This window comes from Myiozetetes cayanensis, unplaced genomic scaffold (assembly GCF_022539395.1).
Source record: "Myiozetetes cayanensis isolate MyiCay16 unplaced genomic scaffold, myiCay2020 scf1, whole genome shotgun sequence".
In the NCBI taxonomy this organism is placed as follows: domain Eukaryota; kingdom Metazoa; phylum Chordata; class Aves; order Passeriformes; family Tyrannidae; genus Myiozetetes; species Myiozetetes cayanensis.
In genome coordinates this window covers 13,235,673-13,257,642 of record NW_026086604.1, presented here as the reverse complement: position 1 = coordinate 13,257,642, position 21,970 = coordinate 13,235,673, and the positions used below count along the sequence as shown (strand labels likewise).

The following is a 21,970-nucleotide window of genomic DNA, read 5'->3' as shown; positions in this document are numbered from 1 at the left end:
ACTGGATCCAGCATGAACACATAGTCCCATTCCCATTAATTTTTAATTAATCCCATGTACTATACCTTTAAATTAACTTTCTTGTTAAAAAGATAAGTGGCCTGAGTTCAGGAATAAAGGCTCATCCAGACGGCAAAGCTATTGCAGGTGCTGCCCATTTACACCACACTGGCTGCTCTGGGTTGGCTGTTTCTGCACTTTCTGCCACGAACAACTCAGCAGCATCACTGGATTGCTCAGAATCATTTAGGCTGGAGAAGACCTTTAAGATCATTAAGTCCAATCATTAACTGGTTTTCATTCCATTTTTTTTACTCCAGATTGTGATTTCAACCCAGCTGGTGGCAGCAAGAGAAAATGGGAACACAGCACAGCACAGCACAGCATGGTGGGAACCAGTCTCCACATCACACTGGTTTTGTATGGTCTGAATGTGACGTTCTGTGAAACATCTGCGATATGGAAGGACCATTGCACCAGACTGTCCAAACAGATTAAAACAAAAAACGGGCAACTGCCCCAAGTGTCCAGCAAGTTACAGTTGTAACTTCTCAACGAAAACCAGGAAATCTTAAATTTCTTCTGTAAGTCAGCTGTACTGAACATTTGCAATATTTGTTTTTATTCTGGACTCTAAGTTAAATAAAACCTGTATTATTTGCTATGAATAAACATGAATAACTGCCAAACATTTATAAAACCTGACTGACCACAGAAAATTCCAATTCAGTAGAGCTAACAAGTAAAGAAACACTAACATATTGTTAAAATTTGCCTTTATTTTCTTACATGAGAATTCTACACAAACCAAGGTGACTGTGTTTTACAAGACTCTCTTCCCAATTTAACAAATTTTCAAGATGATCGTGAACAGTGTAAAGCTGTAAATTACTTTTCTTGTTGAGGGCTACAGCAAAGTTTCTTCAGTTGTTGTAATTCTGGAGAGCCTGAGCCATGAAAAGCTTGCCCAGGTTCTGTGCATTAAACTCCTTAATATTCTGGCAGTAGGTATTAATTTGACCTGTCAAAACGAAAGAAGAGTAAACCCTTGTCAGTTTTGAAATTCAGAAAAACAACCTAGAACATCATTTTTCAAAAGCCAAATGAACGTTAATCATTGAGGATTTATAGAGAGAAGCAACCAAAACTGCTTGACTACACACAGGAATTTTACATTTTCAGGATTCCAAAACAGGTTTGGGAAGAAGAAGAAACTACATCAGGAGAACAGGTAAACTGGTATGCTCAGAAAACCCCTCAATTTTCCTACAATATTACACACAATTTCTGAAAATACATAAAACAATAAAAAGAGTAAAGAATTTTTGCTGCTGCATGGAAAGCTCAGTCGCATTAATTCTTCAATTTAGTTGCTCTAAAAATACTACAAGACTGAATTTCAATTATCTTCTTATGCATCTGCTGTCCCTATTAAAATATTTGTAAAAAATATTCTTCCGCAGCAGATTGAAAATTGTAGTACTCCTGTCTGACATTCTGATAGCCTTTTTTTCCACCTAACATTTCACTTTATTCACTATTTCAAGATTCATCAGGGTATAAAGATTTGTTGGTGCTTTACAAATCAAATATGCCCATCAAAGCATTTTTATACTCTTACAAATACAAGTTATTTCCCTTGTTAACTAGGAATAGCAAAACATGAAGCCAGTTTAATCAAAATTAAGGCTGTTGAGAAGGCCAATAAACTCTCAGTGTAATGCTCTATTTGAAAAGTTTTTAAATGCCTCAGAGACAAAAGATCTAAGTTTTACTCTTTATCCACAAACTTTACTTCATCTAAGCTGAAATGGATGCTCTCAATTCTTCCCCTGACTATAGTAAAAGAACAAAGAAAGTGCTCTGGTTGAAAACTGTTTTTTTCTTCAAGTATAATAGTTTTCAATTCCTTCTCTTGTAGGAGATGATTCATTTTAAGCTATCACTTTCATATAACACACATGTACACCCATGCACACTTCCATTGCATTTATAAGCTATGCTAAACCTGAATGTTTAAATACTTTAATGCTGCTAGGATTCACTAACTGGTAAAAACTATCAAAACAATAGCTCTTTTCTTTTTTTTTTTTTTTTTAAAGACTCTGTAAGGAATAATAAATCAAGAATATTATTTCTTCTAAAAGCAGCCCTCAGTAGTAGTGTGAAAGTATTAAGTATTAAAATAATAATCTTTTTGTCACTTTGGAATTTAAGACAGGTAACTCAAATTAATTTTTTTTTTTTTACATCAAAGCACTCTTTGCTGTACCATATATTACCGGGATTTTGGTTTCATTTTCCCTCAGAACAAAACAAGGTGATAGCTATCTGATCTAAAAAGCCTGCTTGGTTAAACTATTTGCTTTCTCGTGACATTTTCCAAATTTATTTTACTTAGTAGGGCATCTAGGTTGTCTGCTGTCTGTTGACACTGTGAAGTCCCAGCATTTTTACCCTTGCAGGACGCACAGGACAGGCACTGACTGTGGCTATGCCCTGTAGCACACCAGCAAACAGGAGGGTGGTACCTACATCTATCTATGCTTTGTTCGTTCCCATTTATATTTTCATTCCCTTGGAGTCCAACAAGGCAGATATAGTTTCCCTAAATCTATGGTCATATAAATCAACAAAATTATCCCCATTCTATTTGAAATTAAAAGCAAAACCTTCTCAGCTGCTGCAACAGCCAGTTCAAACCTAGAAATGTTATCAGTAACTCAGGGCTGCAGTCAACTGCTCCGAATCAGAAATTCCTGCCCCAACAGCTTATTCCTGCCTCTTGTCTGTACAGCTCCTGCCTGAACTTCTGGAGCTGCGGGAAGGGCTGTGGCATGACTGCAGGAAGCAGCTACACACACTCATGTAGAAAGCCTGCCCTGTGGGTATTTCTCCACCTCTCCTTTAAAATCCCAAACTTAACACATCAAGGACAGTATTTGGAAAGCTACCAATGCCAAAATATCACACCATAATGGCAAAGGTAATGAAAAAGGACAGAAGTGCACTTTTTCTCAAGCTAACATTCATATATGAAAAGATGAGTTGAAAATGGTGCTAAACATTACCTGCAATAAGGAGTGACTCCATTCTTGGAGGTGGCTGTGGTGGTTTGAACAGTTTATTGATGTCCTCCTCAGGAAGAGGGGGTTCTCCTCGGCTTTGACGCGCTATGTTTTCTTGCTGACGTCTCTGCTGGTACTGAAAATAAAACACCAGGTTCAGAATGCAGCAGGACTTCCAAAGCTGCAAGAAATTTTTCTTTCCAGGTGCTTTTTACTAATCAGCAAGTATGTTTTAAAAATTATACTTATTCAATGCAATTCACGTTATTTCAAACAATGCTAAAGCGATTCACAGTTTATTTCAATTTACTGGCAAGAAGCTGTCCCCACCTCACAAACTGGCACCTTAAATAAGTGAGACAGTGCAGAATTATGTGGTACTGAGGTGGTGCGGTAATGCTGTATCTGATGGAAAGAACACAGCATGATAGATAAAGACCTCCATTGCCCCACAGAGAAAAGCAAAGTATGGAATATGGTACGTATGAGAAGCCTTTACCTCAGGTAATTATATAAACAAGAAATTCTCCATTTTACGCAAGTTAAAGGTCAAAACAATAGCAATGTGAAAGGGGAACCAAACTTGATTAAATAAGGTATTTTAAGCCAAAAAATATTAATTCTGAACTGAGAACAAAGTGGTGACTGAAACCAAGCACAATGGTTTATTTCTCCATTCCAGTTATTAAGATATTCTGCCACTTCATGTGGGTTACCAGAGGATATACTAGAGTAACAGCTTGTAGAAATTATTCTGATATATATATATATATTTGTTTTCAGTGCTTCTCTTTCCCATACAGATTACTCAAACTTTACAAAAATTGAGGCAGACCATTTCTGCAGCTTCCAGATAAACATTTAGAAGTACACAAACTTGAAAACATCTATGTGAGATTTCATATGGTATGTCACAGCAAGAAAATATCTTTAAGTTTTGTCTTTAAAGCCCTCATGTTCAACACACACACACACAGAGATCTTTATTTTAATGGGGCAAAGAGCACAGAGTGTTTTCTCTCACTTAAATGTATCTGTGATTCTGTGAGTTTGAAAACAGTTCTTACTTGGTGGCATGTAATCAAATGAAGTAATTTTTTTCCAGTAGTAGTGACAAATACATGTTTTTGGACAATGTTAAAAATAAAATCTTAAATGCCCATATTTGTATGTGAATTGCATGTAGATTCTTCTTTCTTTGCATTACCCCATTCGCTTCTCAGCAGTCTGCCTATTATTCCTTATTGAAACGGCTTGCTCTTAATCACAATTGCTCCATTTTAAAAATGAAGTTACAACCACTAACTATGCCACAATGAGCCACTACTAAGGCAGCTATAGTTAGTAAAGAAATTGAGACACCATGGAACCTCCTTTGCTCTGCTTTTCAAAATAAATAGATCCCCTTGTTAGTAACAAAAACCTTTGAAGTAGATGCCATCTTTCTATTCAAATTAGGCAGTAAAGGAAAACAAATTTTTTTGAAGATAACATGCATGAAGCTTCTATGTCCTCTGGAATTACAAAGCCAGGAAAGATCCCTTATCATGTACTGCTTCCCTGAAGTATTCCCTGTCCAAGCTTCACTTTACTTAAGTGAGAAAAGGCAATTTTGACTTTAAAATAGTAAGTGATGAAGCATTTCACATAAACTACATAAATCACGTGTTCTTTTTAATAATAACTTACTTTGTGTGGCAATACCTGCAATATTTTATCTTAGAAGTAGTCTGGCCAATTTTCAGTTGGCCAATATTGAATCTTGTAATATCTCTGTCTGCTAGATTAAAGAGTTCAAATTTATTTTTCATACAAGTATTTCTTGAGTAAGTAAGTAATCTGTTAACTTATCATGTGATGTGAATTGTGTTCACCAAGATCTGCTCTCCAGGCCCTTAAATCATTCCCTTAGTGCTTTTTTCCAATTTACCACCATTCTTCTATAGTTAGACACAGTGTTGCTTTATCCAAGGCAGCAAGAGCAAAAATGTAATATCTCCAAATCATAGCACAGCTAAGTTGGAAGGGACCTCTGGAGGTCACCTTGTACAACCCCTCTGCTCAAGCAGGGCCACCTAGAGCTGTTCTCCATACTCAAGATTTCTAATCAAATTGCTTTGGATTTTAAAGAGGCCCTTTGGCACCAGAAATTAAAAGTCAGCATCACCCAATCAGTATCATTATCTACTGATACAAAACGTAACTAAAATGTTCTTTCCAATCAGAGAACAGGCTGCTGTCTTCACAGTCCACTGGATTATATTTCTTTATTTCTAGGTACATCACTATGTGTGATGGGACTAAAACACAATTTGTTTTGAAACAAAGCTTGTAATTTCATCTCTTTCATTTACTGAATGTCTGATCCCTGTGTCCATGGTGCATTTACAAATTATTTTGGTTTATCATAAATCATTAATACACATGTAAAATCGCAAAGAAAGCCAAATCCATACCATATGTCACTAGAAGTGAATTCTAGCACATTTTATAAATCTTTTGTATAGGGTTTGTGCGGCAAGGTTTGGTAGCAGGGAAGCTGCAGGGAGGGATTCTGTGAAAGGCTACCAGAAGCTCCCACTGCGTCCAACAGAGCCAACACCAGCTTGTTCTGAGATGGACCTGCCACTGGCCAAGGCTGAGCCAAACAATGACAGTAACAGCACTTCTGAGATAAAACATTTAAGAAGGGGGGAAATAAAGCCCTGCATAATGGCACCTGAGAGGGGGCAATGAGAGTGTGTGAGAGAAAGAGCCCTACAGGCACCAAGGTCAGTGAGGAAGGAGGGGGAGGTGCTCCAGGCACCAGAGCTGAGATTGCCCTGCAGCCCCTGGTGAAGACCATGGTGAGGCAGCTGCGCCCCTGCAGCCCAGCCCACAGAGCAGGGGAGGAGCATGAGGAGTCCTACCCCTCAGGAGGAAGGAGTGGCAGAGACAATGTGTGATCAACTGACTGCAGCCCCCACACCCAAGCCCTTGTGCTGCTGAGGGGAAAAAGGAGAGAAAATCGGGAGTGAAGCTGAGCCCAGGAAGAAGAAAAGGGGTGGGGGGAAGGTGTTTTAATATTTGGGTTTATTTCTCATCACACTACTCTGATTTGACTGGTAATAAATTAAAGTAATTTCCCCAAATTAAGCCTGTTTTGCCCATGACAGTAACTGCTAAATGATTGCTCCCTGTCCTCATACTGACTTATGAGAGTTTCCTTATATTTTTTTCTTCCCTGCCCAGCTGAGGAGGAGGGCGATAAAGTGGCCTTTCAGGACATCTGGCACCCAGCCAGGGTCAACCCACCACATGACTTAACAGGTATGTTTTTGTAAGGATTTTATCTTGCTTAGATCCCAATTCATCTGTCTTGGATAACACTACCCAAACCGTATCTTGTGGGGAAAAAAAATGCTCTTATTCAGTTTTTCCATGTTACCAACCTGATGTTTCTGCTGCTGCTGTTTGCTTACGTTCCTCAGGTACGTATTGTATTTAACAATGTCTTGGCTCATCTCATCCACTCTGTCCATCAGTAGCTGCAGACTCTTCCCAAGGTGATTACTGAAATACAAGAAACATTCATGAGAGATTAGATTTACTATTAAAAAAAAAAGTTTTAAAATTTAAAAGTAATTCTGTCATTTACCATCATTTTTGCACTAATGGCACTGTTTGCAAATCTTTTAGTTCCTCATCTTTGTTCATATACTTATCTGATGATACTTTATATGGCATCTCCTCCTCTAGCATCTTTGCCTCCTTGCAAATACCATATTTAACTGTTTCGGTCTTTCCAGGAACCTCTCAATAATGAAAAAACAATGCCTTGCATGAATTTAAAGTTATTACAGATGCAGGTCATACATTTAAAAGAAAAAGTCTGATGCTTTTGTGACATGCAACCCAAACAATATTCCAGGAGATGTGTTCAAAGAGTTTGGTTTCGATTTACTACTTACAAGGTTTTTCACAGATTTTTAACTATCCCTGCAGAGAACTTCTTGAGAATTGCATCTCATTAACTAGTATATCAAACCATGCCTGGAAGTTCAGCAGACATTGCTTGATCTTAGCTGTTGAGAGGGAGTGTTGCGTCCAGTCCAGCCAGCTCCACATTCCATACCAACATGGAAGCAGCAAGGCTGGGCGCGTCCAGTTCCAGTTATGCGATCTACTGCCTTGGCCAGACAAATGCAGTCTGTTAAACAACTTTTATTGCTACCATTTTTAGCAATGGATTCAGTATTTTGCAGGAATGTTCAACTTAAGGTATAGCTTCCAAGTCAAAGTTTTGGAAGTTTTTAGGTTGGTGCCCATGGAGACAGTATTCATCCTAAATTGTGTTTACAGGGCAGAGCAGCAAAGAAGGAGACTTGCTGCTCTCTATTGATCCCTTTGATCAGAAGCTACTTTGTTGGCTCTGATCTAAGCCTTACCCAGCAGTACTTGGCTGAAGGCCAACAACTCAAAAAACTAAACACCATCCTTCTCTTCCTCACTACAATTCATTAGAGTTTCTTTCCAATAAAAAAGTGTGGTGCACTTCAATGTCAGAATCATATCCTTCAGTTACTGTTTCTCCATGTTATCTGAGATTCTTTCTGCCTTTCACAATGCATTTCTGCCATCCTATAGCCTATGGACTGGGGAAACTCTAACTGGAAGACAAAGCCACGAAGCTAAAGGGAACCATACATGTAATATTACACACATCCCTTTTTAAGTGTAAATTATTGCCCAAATCCATAGAACTCGGAGCTGGAGACAAAAGCTGGTAATGTAGTGAGGCAGTAGGATACCTGCTGAGAACGGAGCTGGATACACCCTTATCTCAGTGCTAGGACAGCTGTTTCACTCACTGCCTGCTAACTGAACAAAGGGCTGCATCAGTAACTTCAGACCACAATTTATTTACAAGCCAGAGTCAGATCTCAGTTGCGCACAGGGGCAGATGGTGAGGAGGATTTCAGCTACGCAGCAGCAAGAAAGGCGCCACTATAATAATTATTTTTAAACTTCTTGGGGTTTTTTTGGTTGAACATTTCAAGAACATGGTATTTAGAACTGTGGAATGCTGCCATGGCTAGGGGCGTGCGTGTTTCCAGTTTTTTACAGCGTTTATATTACATGGAGTTTGTGTTAGAACTGGCTATTATCAGAAATGCCTGTGTAGGTACACACTAAAGGCCTTGGGGGTATTTGCACATCAGAAATACATAATTATTTTACAGATAGAGTCTATGTGAAATATAGCTGCTTACAAAGAATATGTTTTATACGAATCTTGTTGGGAGCAGCTTAGTACAGCAGAATACAGAAACAGAGAGTTATTGTTAGAAGTTGCAGTAATACAGTGTTTGCTCTCATTGCCAGGGAAACAAAAAGCTAAAAACAGATAACTTAAACAGATGTGAACTGAGACATGAAGTGATAAGTATGCTGCAAATACAGGACCAGCTTTTTCCTCAGCTCTCATGTGGTTGATACCCTTTTTTGCTCCATTTCTTAAAAAAAAAGACCAATAGGAAGTAATTTGTAAAAATGTATATATACATTGTTCAACCAAGTTTTACTCAGCTGAAGTTTATTCTGGTGGTATTCAGAAAGTTAGATCACATTGCTCCAGCCCATAACACTCACCATACACTTAATTAGCCCAAAGGGTCCTTTAGGTACCTCCTTACCTTGCAGCAGATCTCAAAGATCACACTGCTAGGTACCTCTATGCATCAATGTAACTAAAAAAAAATTAAAATATATGTGTTTTAAAAAGGGGTGTCAGTAAATGCTGCTCACATCCTCATCAAGACTCACTTCCCTACAGGGCTCTGTGATAGTCAAATGTAGACAATGTGGAGCTCAGCACTTGGCTTTGTTGTTGTTCTGGGGGCATCAGTAATAAAGAAACTGCAATTTCAGTGGATGCATTTCAGTAAGCAGACTCAGCAAAGGAGTCAATTAAATTGAGTTTACATTTAAATTAGCGAGTAGTGTAGACCAACAGGACCAGATCTATAAAGCAAAAACAGCTGGTGCTGAGAAACCAATGGCCATGGTACATGTGTCTCAGGGGGCTCTTATCACTACTTCTGACACGGTCCAGTGATCTGGAAGTGGCTGAAGCACAGTAATTATCCTCCTAATGCCTCTTTTCAGTTTAGTTTCATCTGAAACAAGTCAGGTCTCAGATCACCCAGCAGTGATGATCTGAGCACACTCTTGAGCTGAACTAGAAGACAGATCCACCCTAAGACAGCACCTGGAGACCACCACACTGATATCATTGAATCCTCCTGAAAGAAAACTGCAGAACTGCTTTCATATTAAGCATCACAAAGTCTACACTGTTCTTTTTTTCGGGAAGAAATATAGATAAAGAGGGAGAAACAGAATAAAAATCAGGGGAAAAAAATCTGTCATGGATTCTTACACATCTAATGAAGAAATAATCTAATGCAAGAGCACTCCACCAGAACTGTTACCAGGATCATGCACCTGTAGGGAGTGACCTGTAGAACTTCCAGAAGTTTATCATTTGATGCTTATCTGCGTAGCTTAGATGGGATAATCAAAAATGCCCAAAAAGGACAAATACGTACAAACTGTCAAAGGGAAACTGTCAAAGCCTGTTTAGAACATAAAACAGACCAGAAAGTATAGCCTGGAAAGCAATTTCTTGTGCTATGCATTTTTGCTGCAACAGCCTTATACCTTATGGGCTATAATCCTTCAACCAAAAGGGCAGATATGAAATCAGGTCCCTGACACAGAGATTACTTCTGACTCCTTGTTTAACAATTATCAAATACAAGGGTCAATTAATTCTGAGGGTGAGAAGTAGAAAGCTGTGGAGTAGCATAATCTGCAGGTAACACTCATGGCCCTGGTCTTTTCTGCCTTTTCTTCCCAGTAGTGAGCCTTGCATCTGGCAGTGTTGTGGTCCAGAAGCCATAGAAAGAGAAAGTAACAACTGTACATTAACTGAACTCACAGATCACTCACTACCACAAAGACATCTAGCTAGGATGCAGGTCTGGCTAAGAGACATGAATGCAAGCTTTCTTCTTCCTGAGGGAGTGCTCATAGCACCAGAGCCTCCCTTTGCAGATATATTTTAAGGAGAGCAAAGGTGCAGTTTACAGTTGCCAGCAAAGTCAGTTTAAGAGGTTCCAGCATCAGCATCTTCCTGCCTCTCCCTCTTTGCCCAAAGATTACAGCACTCTCAGCTGTATGGATTCAGCTGTTTGCGTGGGCACACTTCAAACTCTTTTAGTGAAACAGCCTACTGTAAATGCAAAACCAACCCCTGTTGGGGGTTCTTTTTTTTTTGGTTTAGGGAGGCTGAGGGAAGGGCTGGAAGAAAAGAGTGGGAGCCTGCCTTTTCCATCAGACTATTCCACAAAGCTATTTGTACAGCCATGTTCTGAAACAGATGAGTGAATAAAAATCTTTGAGGGTGGGAGGGGTGTAGAAATGAAATGGGGGTAGGGGGGAGGAACGAGGCAAGCAGCTGGGACTGGAACCTCAAACTGGCTCCACTTCTGTAGGATTCATAATGGGAATACACATGAAGCCCACATTTACTTCAGCATCTATAATCAGAAAAGGACTCCAGTCACACTTGCTAAAGGTCTGAAACACCCAAAATGAAGCCTCAAGTGAGACACCCAAACTTCAAAGAGAAGCAGCAATTCACATCATTCTCAGCTGCCCATGTCCTGCTTATTAGTTTTAGCTGTTTCCACACACAGCTCACAAGCCTCAGCTCACACTTTTGGAGAAGCCCACGTACCCACACTGGCCTGGGAGCCTGAGTGCCTCAGCTCCCTCCAACATCTGAGTCATGATACTGTAACCGAGGTACCAAATTTTGGGTATAACAGTTCTGAAGTTGGAGATGTCCAAAAACAATGCCCCCCTAAACTTGCCTACAATTGCCATTTTTAGACCCCCTCCCTTATTTGATTTTGCTTGAACCATGGCTAAAGAAAACAAGAACAAGGGGCAGCAAGAGGAAGCATAAGAAAATGCTGTATCTGTTGCTCATTTTTTCCACTTTCCATCAGCTCTACTGAGGCCCCTCTCCAAGTCACTGCTTTTTGGGAAAGGTGCCACCTTGTACAGCGTTTTTCCTCCTGATGGGAACAGCTTTGGGTGGATTAGAGAGGTACTGCTGGGCAAAGCACATCTTTTTGATTAAAAAAGAACATTCTTAAGAACATTCCCACCACTTAGCAGAACCTGTTTACATCTCAGCATTTCAGCCTGAGTTCAACCTGTGCTATTTAAGAGGATTTTGCTTGAATGAGATATGCAAGTCAGGAGTCTTGAGCTCCATTCTGTTTTCTACTCTGATGTGTGCCTTTGGGCAACACATTTACCCTCTCTGTGTCAGGTTCCCCCTCTGCAAATTAGAGAGTTTCATAATTATCTCAATAATCTGTTAAGCACATTGAGATTCTTGAATAAGCAGTACAATGTATAAAGGTTAATATTGTTTTCAAAAGCCACGTAACCCTCCTTATTGTCACTTTCACAAAAATACTGCATCTCATATTTGAAAAATATATCTGCCAAGTAGATGTTAGTGCAGTAAATGTTCAGCACATGTTTGCTTCAACTGACGCACACTATTAGAAAAATTGCTTGAGACAAATTGAGATATTATAGAACAACCCCATTATGAAGCTAGACCACAAAAAAGCTTTTTTTAATTTAAACTAGATCATCAATAGAATAAGGAAGAGATGGATGAGAATGAGAAAGTTGGTTGTAATTATTTCTCTGAAGATCTGGAACATTATCTGACAGGATTTTAATTCCTGAGTTTCTATCAAAAGACTGGCAGTGCTCCAAGGTCTTCAAGACATTTTGGTCCTTAAGGGTAGCAGGAGGGTAACAGTTTGAGCAAAAGAAAAGGCCTTTACTTGCTACTACTTACTAGCCTTCTGCTAGTCTGCCTTCAACTTCTTTGCCTGGAATATTAGAGTCAATTCAGATTTCACAAGAGAAACACAAATATTTGTCCCCAAAAAAGTAAACTATATACGATCACAAATGTACTTCAAAAGGTGCAGGCAAAGTACCTCAAATAGGTAGAGCTTCAAACTCAGACAAGGTGGGTGGCTGAACATGTGAGAATCCTGGTGAAGCAAACTCTCCAGAGGGGAGAGAAATTATGGGTAAATAATTTTATTGCCAAAACTACTGCTACAGAAGATTACAAAAGGTTCAGGGATGCTCATAAGGAACCAAGAAAAAAAATCTCCCAAACCACCAAAAAAACCCCACCAACCCTAAACGCCAAGGAAAAAATCGACAACAAAAAACCCCCAAACAAAACAAACGAAGAAAAAAAAACAAGGCCAAGGCCAAAAAGGAGCCTTGAAGTTACTGTCAATGACAGCAACAACTGCAAAGTTAAGACAAAGAACTGACAAAGTTCAAATTGACAAAGACAAACTGCAAAGAAGACAGGCACCAAAATTAATAGTTGCTATCTGAAATGTTTTAGCCACAGCTGCTGAAAGACAAAAATAAGGAAACTGGAAATTAAATGTGGAAAAATGAAAAAAAAAAAAATCCATAATAGAGGGGTTTGAACTTCCCTAGTTCAGGCAATATATTCGACAGAGTAACCTGCACAGCTGAATTCAAGCAAAAACTACTTAAATATTTCAGCAAGCAGTACAAGTCACCCTACCTTGAATAAACAATCACTAAAATGTTTTAATTTGCCAGCTGCTGAGTTACACCAACGTAAGATATCACTGAACGCAACCTGCATGGTAACTAAAAGCAGCTCTGTATGCATAGCTGGGCTTCGTGAACAAAGATTTGAGAAGGGCTCTACCCACGCCTGCTACAAGCGCGCTGATGGCTAAAAAGGCCAAGGCAAGATAGACAAGTCCAGTTGCAGAAGGCACAGCAGAAAGACTCCCTAAAAGCAGCTAACAAATATTTAAAAAAGGACACACACAAAAACCTCCAAACAACCTACTGGGGTAATTTCCAAAACCTTCTCTCCTTCAAACCAAACTAAGCACCTTAAGTTCCTCAAACAGACCAGGTGAGCCAGAAAAATCTGCCAGGAAAGCCTGTTTTTAATTTTGGGGTCATGTTTCTCTTGTTCACTTCTCTTCCCCTTTATTGATATAAGGACCAACACAAAAGCCTGTCTTGCACCAGGCTTTTAACACCATCACTCCAGAACAGAAAACAATTTGTACAGTTCTTATCTTTGATCTTGAGCCAGGGCAGTGGTACCGAACAGTTACTATGTGAGATGTAAAGCTGATGAAAAACTTCAAGTGTGGTTCGTGATCTGTTCAAATTACTTTCCATTTCCAGAACTGTATTGTGTGACCAGCAGCCATTGCTAGGATCCATGGTGCTGGGTAGTCCCAGCCCTTTATACAAGAGCAAACCCATAGAAATAACCAAGGACTGTCAGGCCACCTGGAAACCTGCTGTGTCCTCAGCATGGTCCTCTTTTTCACAGTAAAGTGACAGAGCTCACAAGGAATCAAATCACTGTCATCTCCTACATCCAGTGTCCACCCTATCCTCAGATGGGGTAAGGTTTGTGATCTTTGACCAAGGAAAGAAAGAGCCTGACAAAAAGCCTGTAGAGTCAAACGGACTGAACATCTTGGCAAAAATTCTTCACTTCATTAATTCCAATATGCAAAGTCACAACTTTACTGGACAGAATTATTGACTAAGTATCACTTGTGACATTTGTAAATTCCCCAGCTGAGTTCAACCCTATACCTGTTTTCTCTTGATAACTTTCTCTAAAAGCTATCAGACCCCTCAATACCTCCACATAAGCTCAAGTAGCAAGAGTGGAAAATTTCCACAAGAAATATGGATCATTAACTTCAGTCCTATATGGGGGGAGAGAGGGCAGGCATCAGAAAAAAGGAGAAAGAAAAGAGGCTACTAGGATAAGAAGCTTGGCAGACAACAACTTGATGTAAAAGTGTTATAACCTAAAACCCCAGTTTCTACAAACAACAAGATACTGCATCATTTTGTGTATCTGGTTGTTTTGGTCAGCCCAACAATAATCCAATTAACTGTACTGGTTGTGTAAGATTTAAGTACCACCAAATTTTTGATCATAGTGCTAGAAGTCATACCCACTTTGTAATCAAAAGTGTATTTTCAGGGCAAAGTGCTACAAGAACAAAATGTTATTCTTAAAGTTATGAGAAGATCATTTCAGAAACTCAAACAATTTCTGACATTATGAATGCTGGCTGTCATGACAATCACTCTGAGCATTTTTGTCAGTTTCTCAGAGCCTTTATTATTTTATTTTATTTTCAAATTGATCCTGCTGCCAAAGTAAAACAACTGCAATTTCTTTTTTATTAAAATAATTCATATAATTACTTAAGGAATATTTAACTAGCTTTTATATACAGATCCATTTGCCTAAATTTTCTGAGTGCCCACATTTTTTTGAAGAAATCCACACCACAAGTAGTGCAGCTATATGTGGATTACAGACTGAATTTAGTCCTTGAATCTAATGCTGCAGTTTCACCATGCAATTTTCCTTCAGCAAAAGAACATGAATGGTAAAGTGTTAACTCCATTAAAAGTCAAGGCAAAGCTTGCACGGACTGTAATGAGAGTGGGATTTCACCCAAGGTGTTCAACTGTGGTTTGGGAAAGCGAATAAAAGTACACCCATTACTGTAACAAGTACTTACCTGCTAGCCAGACTGAGCAATTCATGTCTATCGGCTACTCCAGATTTCTTTTCCAGTTCCCACAACATCACATTGATCAGGTATGAATTCTTAATTACAATGGGCACTTCTTCAAACATATTTTCATATGCAATATTTGCTTTTTTCAAGCTGTGAGAAAAAGTTAAAGAATATTTACTAATATAACCAGTACCTCTCTTATTCTCTTCCTTGAGTTGCTGCTTCAACAATTGGCAATTTTGTAAAAACTCTTGATTGTCATAGTTCCACAATCTAACATGAGTGAAGTTTTGGTAAGAGCGCATTTGCATGGCAAAACCTCACGCTTACAAAGACTAGGAAAAGCTGCTCTAGGAAAAACTCTCACAAGTCAAGCAGCTGCCTTGCTTGTTAATACATTACCTACATGAAAAAGCCTCCAGCAACAGACTGTACTGACAGGATTAACTCTGCCCCTTCCAAAATATTTTACTGAATTCCCTGCCATCAGGGTTTTTTAAATAAAAGTGAACAGTTAGTTACCACGTGACACTAAAACATATTTAAAATCTTAACTACTACAATGGAACACAATTTCTCCAATAGCTGAATAATTAAAATTTTTACTGACCAAAAAATTAGATTCACAAAATAGCCTATGTTTTGGAATAATTAAATTCTATGGTGATAGTAAATATAAACTTCCAGTGTGTATTTTTTTACAATATGCACATAAAAAACTATTGCCTTTGCTTTATAATAAAGCAGACAGTAATACCTTTCATAAAATCTGGAAATAAAAGCACGATCTACAAGTTTCTAAGGAAATACAGCCTTAACTTTCCTGTATTCATACTGGATTTTGGAATAAAACGTTTTGGATTTTGCCCCCCCCCCTTTCTTTTTTTTTTTTTTTTTGACTAATCACAGATTTGTTTGTTTATCATGGACATGTTTAGACACTAAGCAACAAAATGATTATGTTTTTCCTCAATGAAGTTATTTTAACTTGTGCTTGTGCTTTTGCTGTTGAACACCAAGCTGTTGGAGGAAAAGGATGCCAGCTGAGGCCTACATCTGTAAAAAGTGGTTCATCTTTTGAAACAGAGTAATTATCCTACTTTGCTCCAGAAGATTGTGTCCACATGGAGGTAATTTGGAATAAATACACAGCAACAGCTATTCTGGAATACCTGTTCTATTTTCCTTCTGGGGAAAAAAAAAGAGGTTTAAGACGGACCAGCTATTTCCCTTCCTCCATTTCTTTTTGCCTGTTTTTGGCTCTGTTCCCAGATACAACTGTCTTCTCCATGGTCCTTCCAGTACATCCACTGACTAGCCCCAAAATCAGTTGAAGTTCCACCACTTACCCTCATGCCTAAAGACAGACTCACGCCCTCTCAGCCCCCTGTATCAGTGCTCATCCATCACTACCCACACAAATCCATTTTTCCCAGCACATACTGTTACATGAGATTTTAAAATACAGTGTTTCATTACTGCATGAACTATTCTGCACCCCAAATTCAGCAAACCCTCTGAGAAAGTAGTCTTTGAAGTTACTTACGCTTCTGGAGAGAAGTCTTTTTCTTTGCAAACTTCCATCAGTTTGGGAGTCAGCCTATAAGCCTTCAGTGACAAAGACCCTTGGGCAGTCTTAATGGGATCTGTTCATTAAAAGTGGAGGAAACATAATATCAGGAACATTAACAAACCCAGATTGCCTTTTTTATTTTTAAATATCTGGAGGAAAATAACTCAGTAGTCCTATTAACAAAAATTGAGACAATGAACACAAAGAAAAGACACTATAGCAGAGGTAATCCTATTGTACTGCAATGTAAAACACATCCAATGATATACAGTGAAGTGAATTAATAAACTTAAGTTGGAGAACATGGGGGGGATCTAGACCCATTCTAGTCACATTATTTAGACTTTAAAGGTCCAATTCACATTTTCTTTTCTTTCATGTGAATTGTCCACAGAACTTACGTAACAGCGACCTCATTTAAATAAAGATTTTTCCTTCCAGTTATTATGCAGTAAATTAAAATATTCAGTAAACTACATTTTCTATAGAAAAATGTAATTTTAGATTAGCAATAAGCTAATTCAGATCAACATGCCATGCTGCTTCGTCATTGACAATGTAACTGGTATATAAAAAGATTCGTTTTGCCTTGACATACTCGGCTGAATTTAGGGGAAATTTTCTAAACAAACTGTTACATTCCTTGGACAAAGAGGCTTAACACTTGCAGCATGATAACGGCTGAAGCATGCCAACGTGAGAATAAAAGCTGTGTTAACATTCATGTTGTCTGAAACTTAACACAGTAAAACTTTTAGCAATCGGTGATAAAATGAAAACCAAAATAGACTGAAACAAGTGGAAAATTCATCAAGGTCTGATGATGCAATGTTTCCAGCCAATATAAGTATACTTTAACAACTTGTTCTTTACTGTAATCCAATTGTTAACATACTGAAACAATTTTGGGGCAGCTCATAAGATTGATCGTATTCATTAGTATTTTTTCTGACAGATACTCAGGACGTTACATTTACTTCTCAGCTGGAAACTATATGCAAGTCTGCCAGATATGGCAAACTGTGAGTGTTTGGGGAGGGGGAGGCTATAAAGCTGTTAAATTGCCTACGGTTCTGATACAGCACAGAACATCTGGTCTGGAGAGCTTGAGGAAACACCATTAAATAGGCAGAAAAGAAAAAAATCTTTGTGCTAAGAAACAGTCCAGGTTTTGTATGCTTCTGTCAGAGGTATAAAAAAAACTTGGCAATTCGTGCGATGATTGGTCAGTCACGTACAGAGCCAGACACGCTAGCAAGCGGGGTTTGTTAGACATCTGGTCGGGTTCCACCAGCCCCTTCCACGAGGGAGGGGAGATGAAGGAATAAAAATGAAGCAGCTACTCCAGCATTCCAAAACGTACACATCAGGGCTCTGATAGCAAGAAAAATAAACAGAAAGAAGGAAACCCTGTCTAGACTTAGCTGCTGCTGAGGCTGCCGTAGACACAGGGTTCGTATTTACTCGAAAAGGCCTGCCAGGCTACTCTTACAGGCAAAAGACAGAATACAAAAATAGTAGTAATAATATTAAGAGGGGAAAAGAATAATAAAGGAAACCTCATACTAACCGTAAATGAGAACTACAGACTCCTCAATTGCGTGCTGGTAGCTGAACTGGGAGTCCAGGAGGGCACGAGTGACAAAAGAGCCATAGTACGTGGACTGGTACCAGCCAACGTGAAGATGATCAATGTTTACGTGGCGGAGGCTTCGCATCATTTCCATCTGGTATTGAACTAGATTAAATAAAAAACTGTGTTTAAAAAGGAAACTTAACACAATTTGTACTATTTAGAGAGAAAGCTTGATATTAAATGAGTAAATTGTATTTTATTTTATTTTCATTTTTGCAGCTGCCCATAAATTTGTTTACTCACTGTTGGACTGTCTTCATTAAAATCCGGAGTTTCCTCAGAGAATGAGAGTAAGACCAGCCTGAATAAGCAGACTTTTTTCAGCTGCATTTAATTGCTAAAGTGATCAACAAACTGTTACATGTCATTTACAGTGTGCATTACCTTGCACATTCATAAAAAAAAAAGATACTGGGTTTCATTAAGCAGTAACACTTTATCAATTAGTAACAAAGACATATTGTGATTTAATTTGCAATACTGACTGGAATTAGGTAACTTGTGGAATCAAAAGGAGAATTATTTCATGAGTATAAGAAAGAGATTATAAACTATGTGTGTCTTTTTCACAACAAAAAACTACATTTATGTTAAGAGTTTGAGGGACCAGCTATAACTGTCAGATAGTTTTGACTGCATTTATCTTCTCATTTACAACACCCTTTCTTCTTTTTAGATGCATATAAATGCAAAGAACACAGGTATGTACATTTTATTGTATATAATACACATCTATATACAGTAAGTTACTTTAAAAAGTTGACAACATTTTTTTTGTCAGGCTGTAATGTTTCATTGTACCAATACATAAATTTTATTTCTACTAAATGCTTCATTCAAACAAATCACCTTTATGGAACAGAATTCTATTCAGGAATATTTGACATAATCCCATTGAGCAGAAAAACATACCTTATCACTTATCAGACCTTTTAAACAGACAGACATAGTGCCTGCTGGTTAAATTTAAGGAAACAGATTTCAGTGTGATTATCAGATGAACCAATGCTCAGAGCCAACCAACAGGAAATCAAATGCAACAAAACCACACAATCCTTCAGTTTTGTCTGCAGCTGCAAAAACTACAAAGATAAAACACACACCCCTTATGCAGTCATTTTTCTTAATTTTTTTAAGGCTTCTCCTTACGCAGATGAAAACATGATATTCATTATGAAAAAGCAACACAAATTCATTAGGGGCAGAATTTGCCACATTTTCAGACCCCACTTCATACTCTTGCAAAAGGAAAAAAAATCCAAACATATTAAAGATACTAGGAGACATTTTTCAAGACTGGACAAATATTTTTCCAACTTATCACCCACTCTTACAGCACAAACTACATTCTGCAGTCTCTGGCCCTTTTCTTTAAACTGCCATATCTGACTGACTGTATTTTTAAAGTGACACTTAAAAACACTTATATAAACCCTTGCAGACTTCTGATTGCATTCTACTTCATAGTGTCTTCCTAGAAATGGCTTGCAATTAGTGTTTCATCCACGGCACCACAATAATACAACATCCCAAAACTAGTACAGCAAACCCACCAAGGCCTCGATCTGAAATCCTCCAACACTCAGCCAGCAAAGCAAAGGCCTGCACCACGTGCCTGCTTCTAAAGCAAGGCCCATCTAGAGATGCCACTACACTCTTCAGAAGAGCCTGCAGAACTGATCTAACTGCTATTTCAAAGTCAGAATGAAAACCTTCCCCCTGCCAAGTCAAAGAAAGTTCAGTGTACAACTTCCAGAAACAGTGGCCAGTCTGAAGCTCCTCACCCAGTGGCCCTGATGCTTCAGCATCTCAACATTTCTCTCAAAAGCAAAGCTAAGACTTAGCTTGTCAAAGAAGCTCAGTCCTTAAACTTAAAAGGTTTTGGTGGATTTTTGGGGGGTAGACCTCAGAACACAGACTTCCCCAGAAAAAACTAAAAGACTTCTGGTCTGACCACAATTTTTAATTGACAAAGCGTATGATCCACTTATTAAATGTAGCTAGAATTAATTATTTTGCTTAAAATAAGCTTTTCAAAGGTATCATCTGTGAGGAAAGCAAGACTTGTTTTTCACATGACTTGCTACAACATGTTAAAAAATGAAATTATGGTTAGATCCTTTCTAGCCAAATGAAACCATAGAGAGGAAACACTAGAAAGGATTTTCAGAAGCAGCTGAAAGAGATATAAGATTTTGCAAGAATGAAATGAAATGTGAACTTTCAGATAGCTGAGTTAGACTGCTCATTGCATTGCTCTTGTAATTGTGGACATTGCCAAAGTAGAGGTGGTCATGTAATGATGGGGAAAAGATACTTAGATACAGATTCCTATAAAATCATGTGGTTGACACATGCAGATAATTCTTCCCTTGAGAAGTGCAATACTGAAGAGTAGGAATACTCTAAGAAAACTTCCAGATCTTTTACATAGTCAAATAAACGTTTATCATGCTCTTAAAAGAGTTCATCTGAGAGGTAAGTGGTAACCAAGTTTCAGGATAACTTCTTTTCTTAAACAAAGCACAACCAGCAACATGCAACTGAGTACGATGTAAGAGATATTGTCCAGAAGAAAGAGGACTCAATGAAAACCATCCAGATTTCAAGTCAGCAATTCCTCATGACTGTTAGCAGTTAGATGATAATGAAGGCAATAGTGGAAAAAATGTCAAAGAACCAATAAAGCATCAATAACTAACATCTTTGCCTTAGGAAAACAACTGCAGAAATTAAAACATGATGCAGTCCCCACCAGGGAGAAATGGAAACTCTTTTAACCAAACATATATATTTTATAACATATATTAGTAGCTAGATAGCTCCCACAAGCCGCCAACTTGCACAAATGGATAACAGCCCCCAAGCTGCTTTTGTTGATACCCTTACCACTGTTTCTTTACATCATTTGCCCAATCTGCAGAACATCATCTTTCTACCTAGAAGTTTAGCATAGACTGGGCAAGAGCTCACTCGTCCTTTTACCCAGTCCTCAATCCACAAGGATCTGGGACAGTCATGCACCTTTTCTAATGAATTCACTGTTTCATGTCACAGTCCTTCCCAAGTCACACAGCAAAGTTGCCACTAAAAAGTGCCACTCAGTCTGAGAGTGCCCAGAACTGAGGTAAGCAAAGAAAAGGGCAGGGGAACAACCAGACCAGGATGCTTCCCCCTCTTCCCCCACATTTAAACAGTGTACCTACATCTTAAAGCAAAGTATTTGTTCAGAAGTGTCCTTATGAGGAGGAAAGCCCACAATTGTGTTTGCACCTCTCAGTGGTGCTGCTTGCATTGAGAATGCACAACCTTTGTCTCCTGAGCCATCACACATCTCCTGAGCACCTTTCTGAGGTTGATTTTTTTAACAGAAGATTCTCTTTTGCTATTATTAAAAAAACCACACACTCCTCCCTCTAAAAGGGTGATTTTGTTAGTTTGCAAATAAATGGGAGGGGATTAATGACATAGACAGTGTTACTATAATTTGTTTAAAGCAGAAAAAGTGCAAAATTATACAATATGGGTATTCTGCTTGAATATGACTGACTTGTATTTGTATTACCGAAATACCTCGACTGAAAAACCTTGACAGTAAACCCTATTACAGTAGATTGGTGGGTGTTTTTTTTCCCTGAACTCAATTTGTTTTAATAAATATAAAAGATTAAAGAAAATACTAAAATAACAAAGACATTTGTCTTTTCTAAAAAGTACTGGCAACATTAGTAATTTTGTCTGGGCTTTAACATGTAGGAGATATATACCCTGTGTTACCAAAAAACCCAACAAAATTATATCATATATCAGATACAAGGCCAAGAAGTGAGCACTGATGTGATGACTTGTTCAACACTGGGACAATTCAGCCATGTTTTCTATACCTTAAAATATCCTTGGTCAATAACTTTACTACTTGAAAACATAACTTAGGAATAGGTCAAATTGGCTGAGGCACTGAAAAAAGGTCCATTATTTT

At 38.4% G+C, this 21,970-nt stretch overlaps 1 protein-coding gene across 1 annotated transcript in view; it reads right to left on the bottom strand.

Moving 5' to 3' along the window:
* Positions 1-759: 759 nt before the first annotated feature.
* EIF3H (eukaryotic translation initiation factor 3 subunit H) overlaps positions 760-21,970 on the bottom strand; it is a 90,415-nt gene continuing 69,204 nt past the window's right edge. Inside the window, exons 3-8 of the mRNA XM_050305844.1 lie at positions 17,926-18,093; positions 16,329-16,428; positions 14,783-14,932; positions 6,500-6,620; positions 3,072-3,204; positions 760-1,021 (exon numbers count right to left, since the gene is read on the bottom strand). Of these exons, the coding sequence (XP_050161801.1) occupies positions 924-1,021; positions 3,072-3,204; positions 6,500-6,620; positions 14,783-14,932; positions 16,329-16,428; positions 17,926-18,093 (770 nt within the window). The 3' untranslated portion in view covers positions 760-923. The remainder of the gene's footprint in view (positions 1,022-3,071; positions 3,205-6,499; positions 6,621-14,782; positions 14,933-16,328; positions 16,429-17,925; positions 18,094-21,970) is intronic.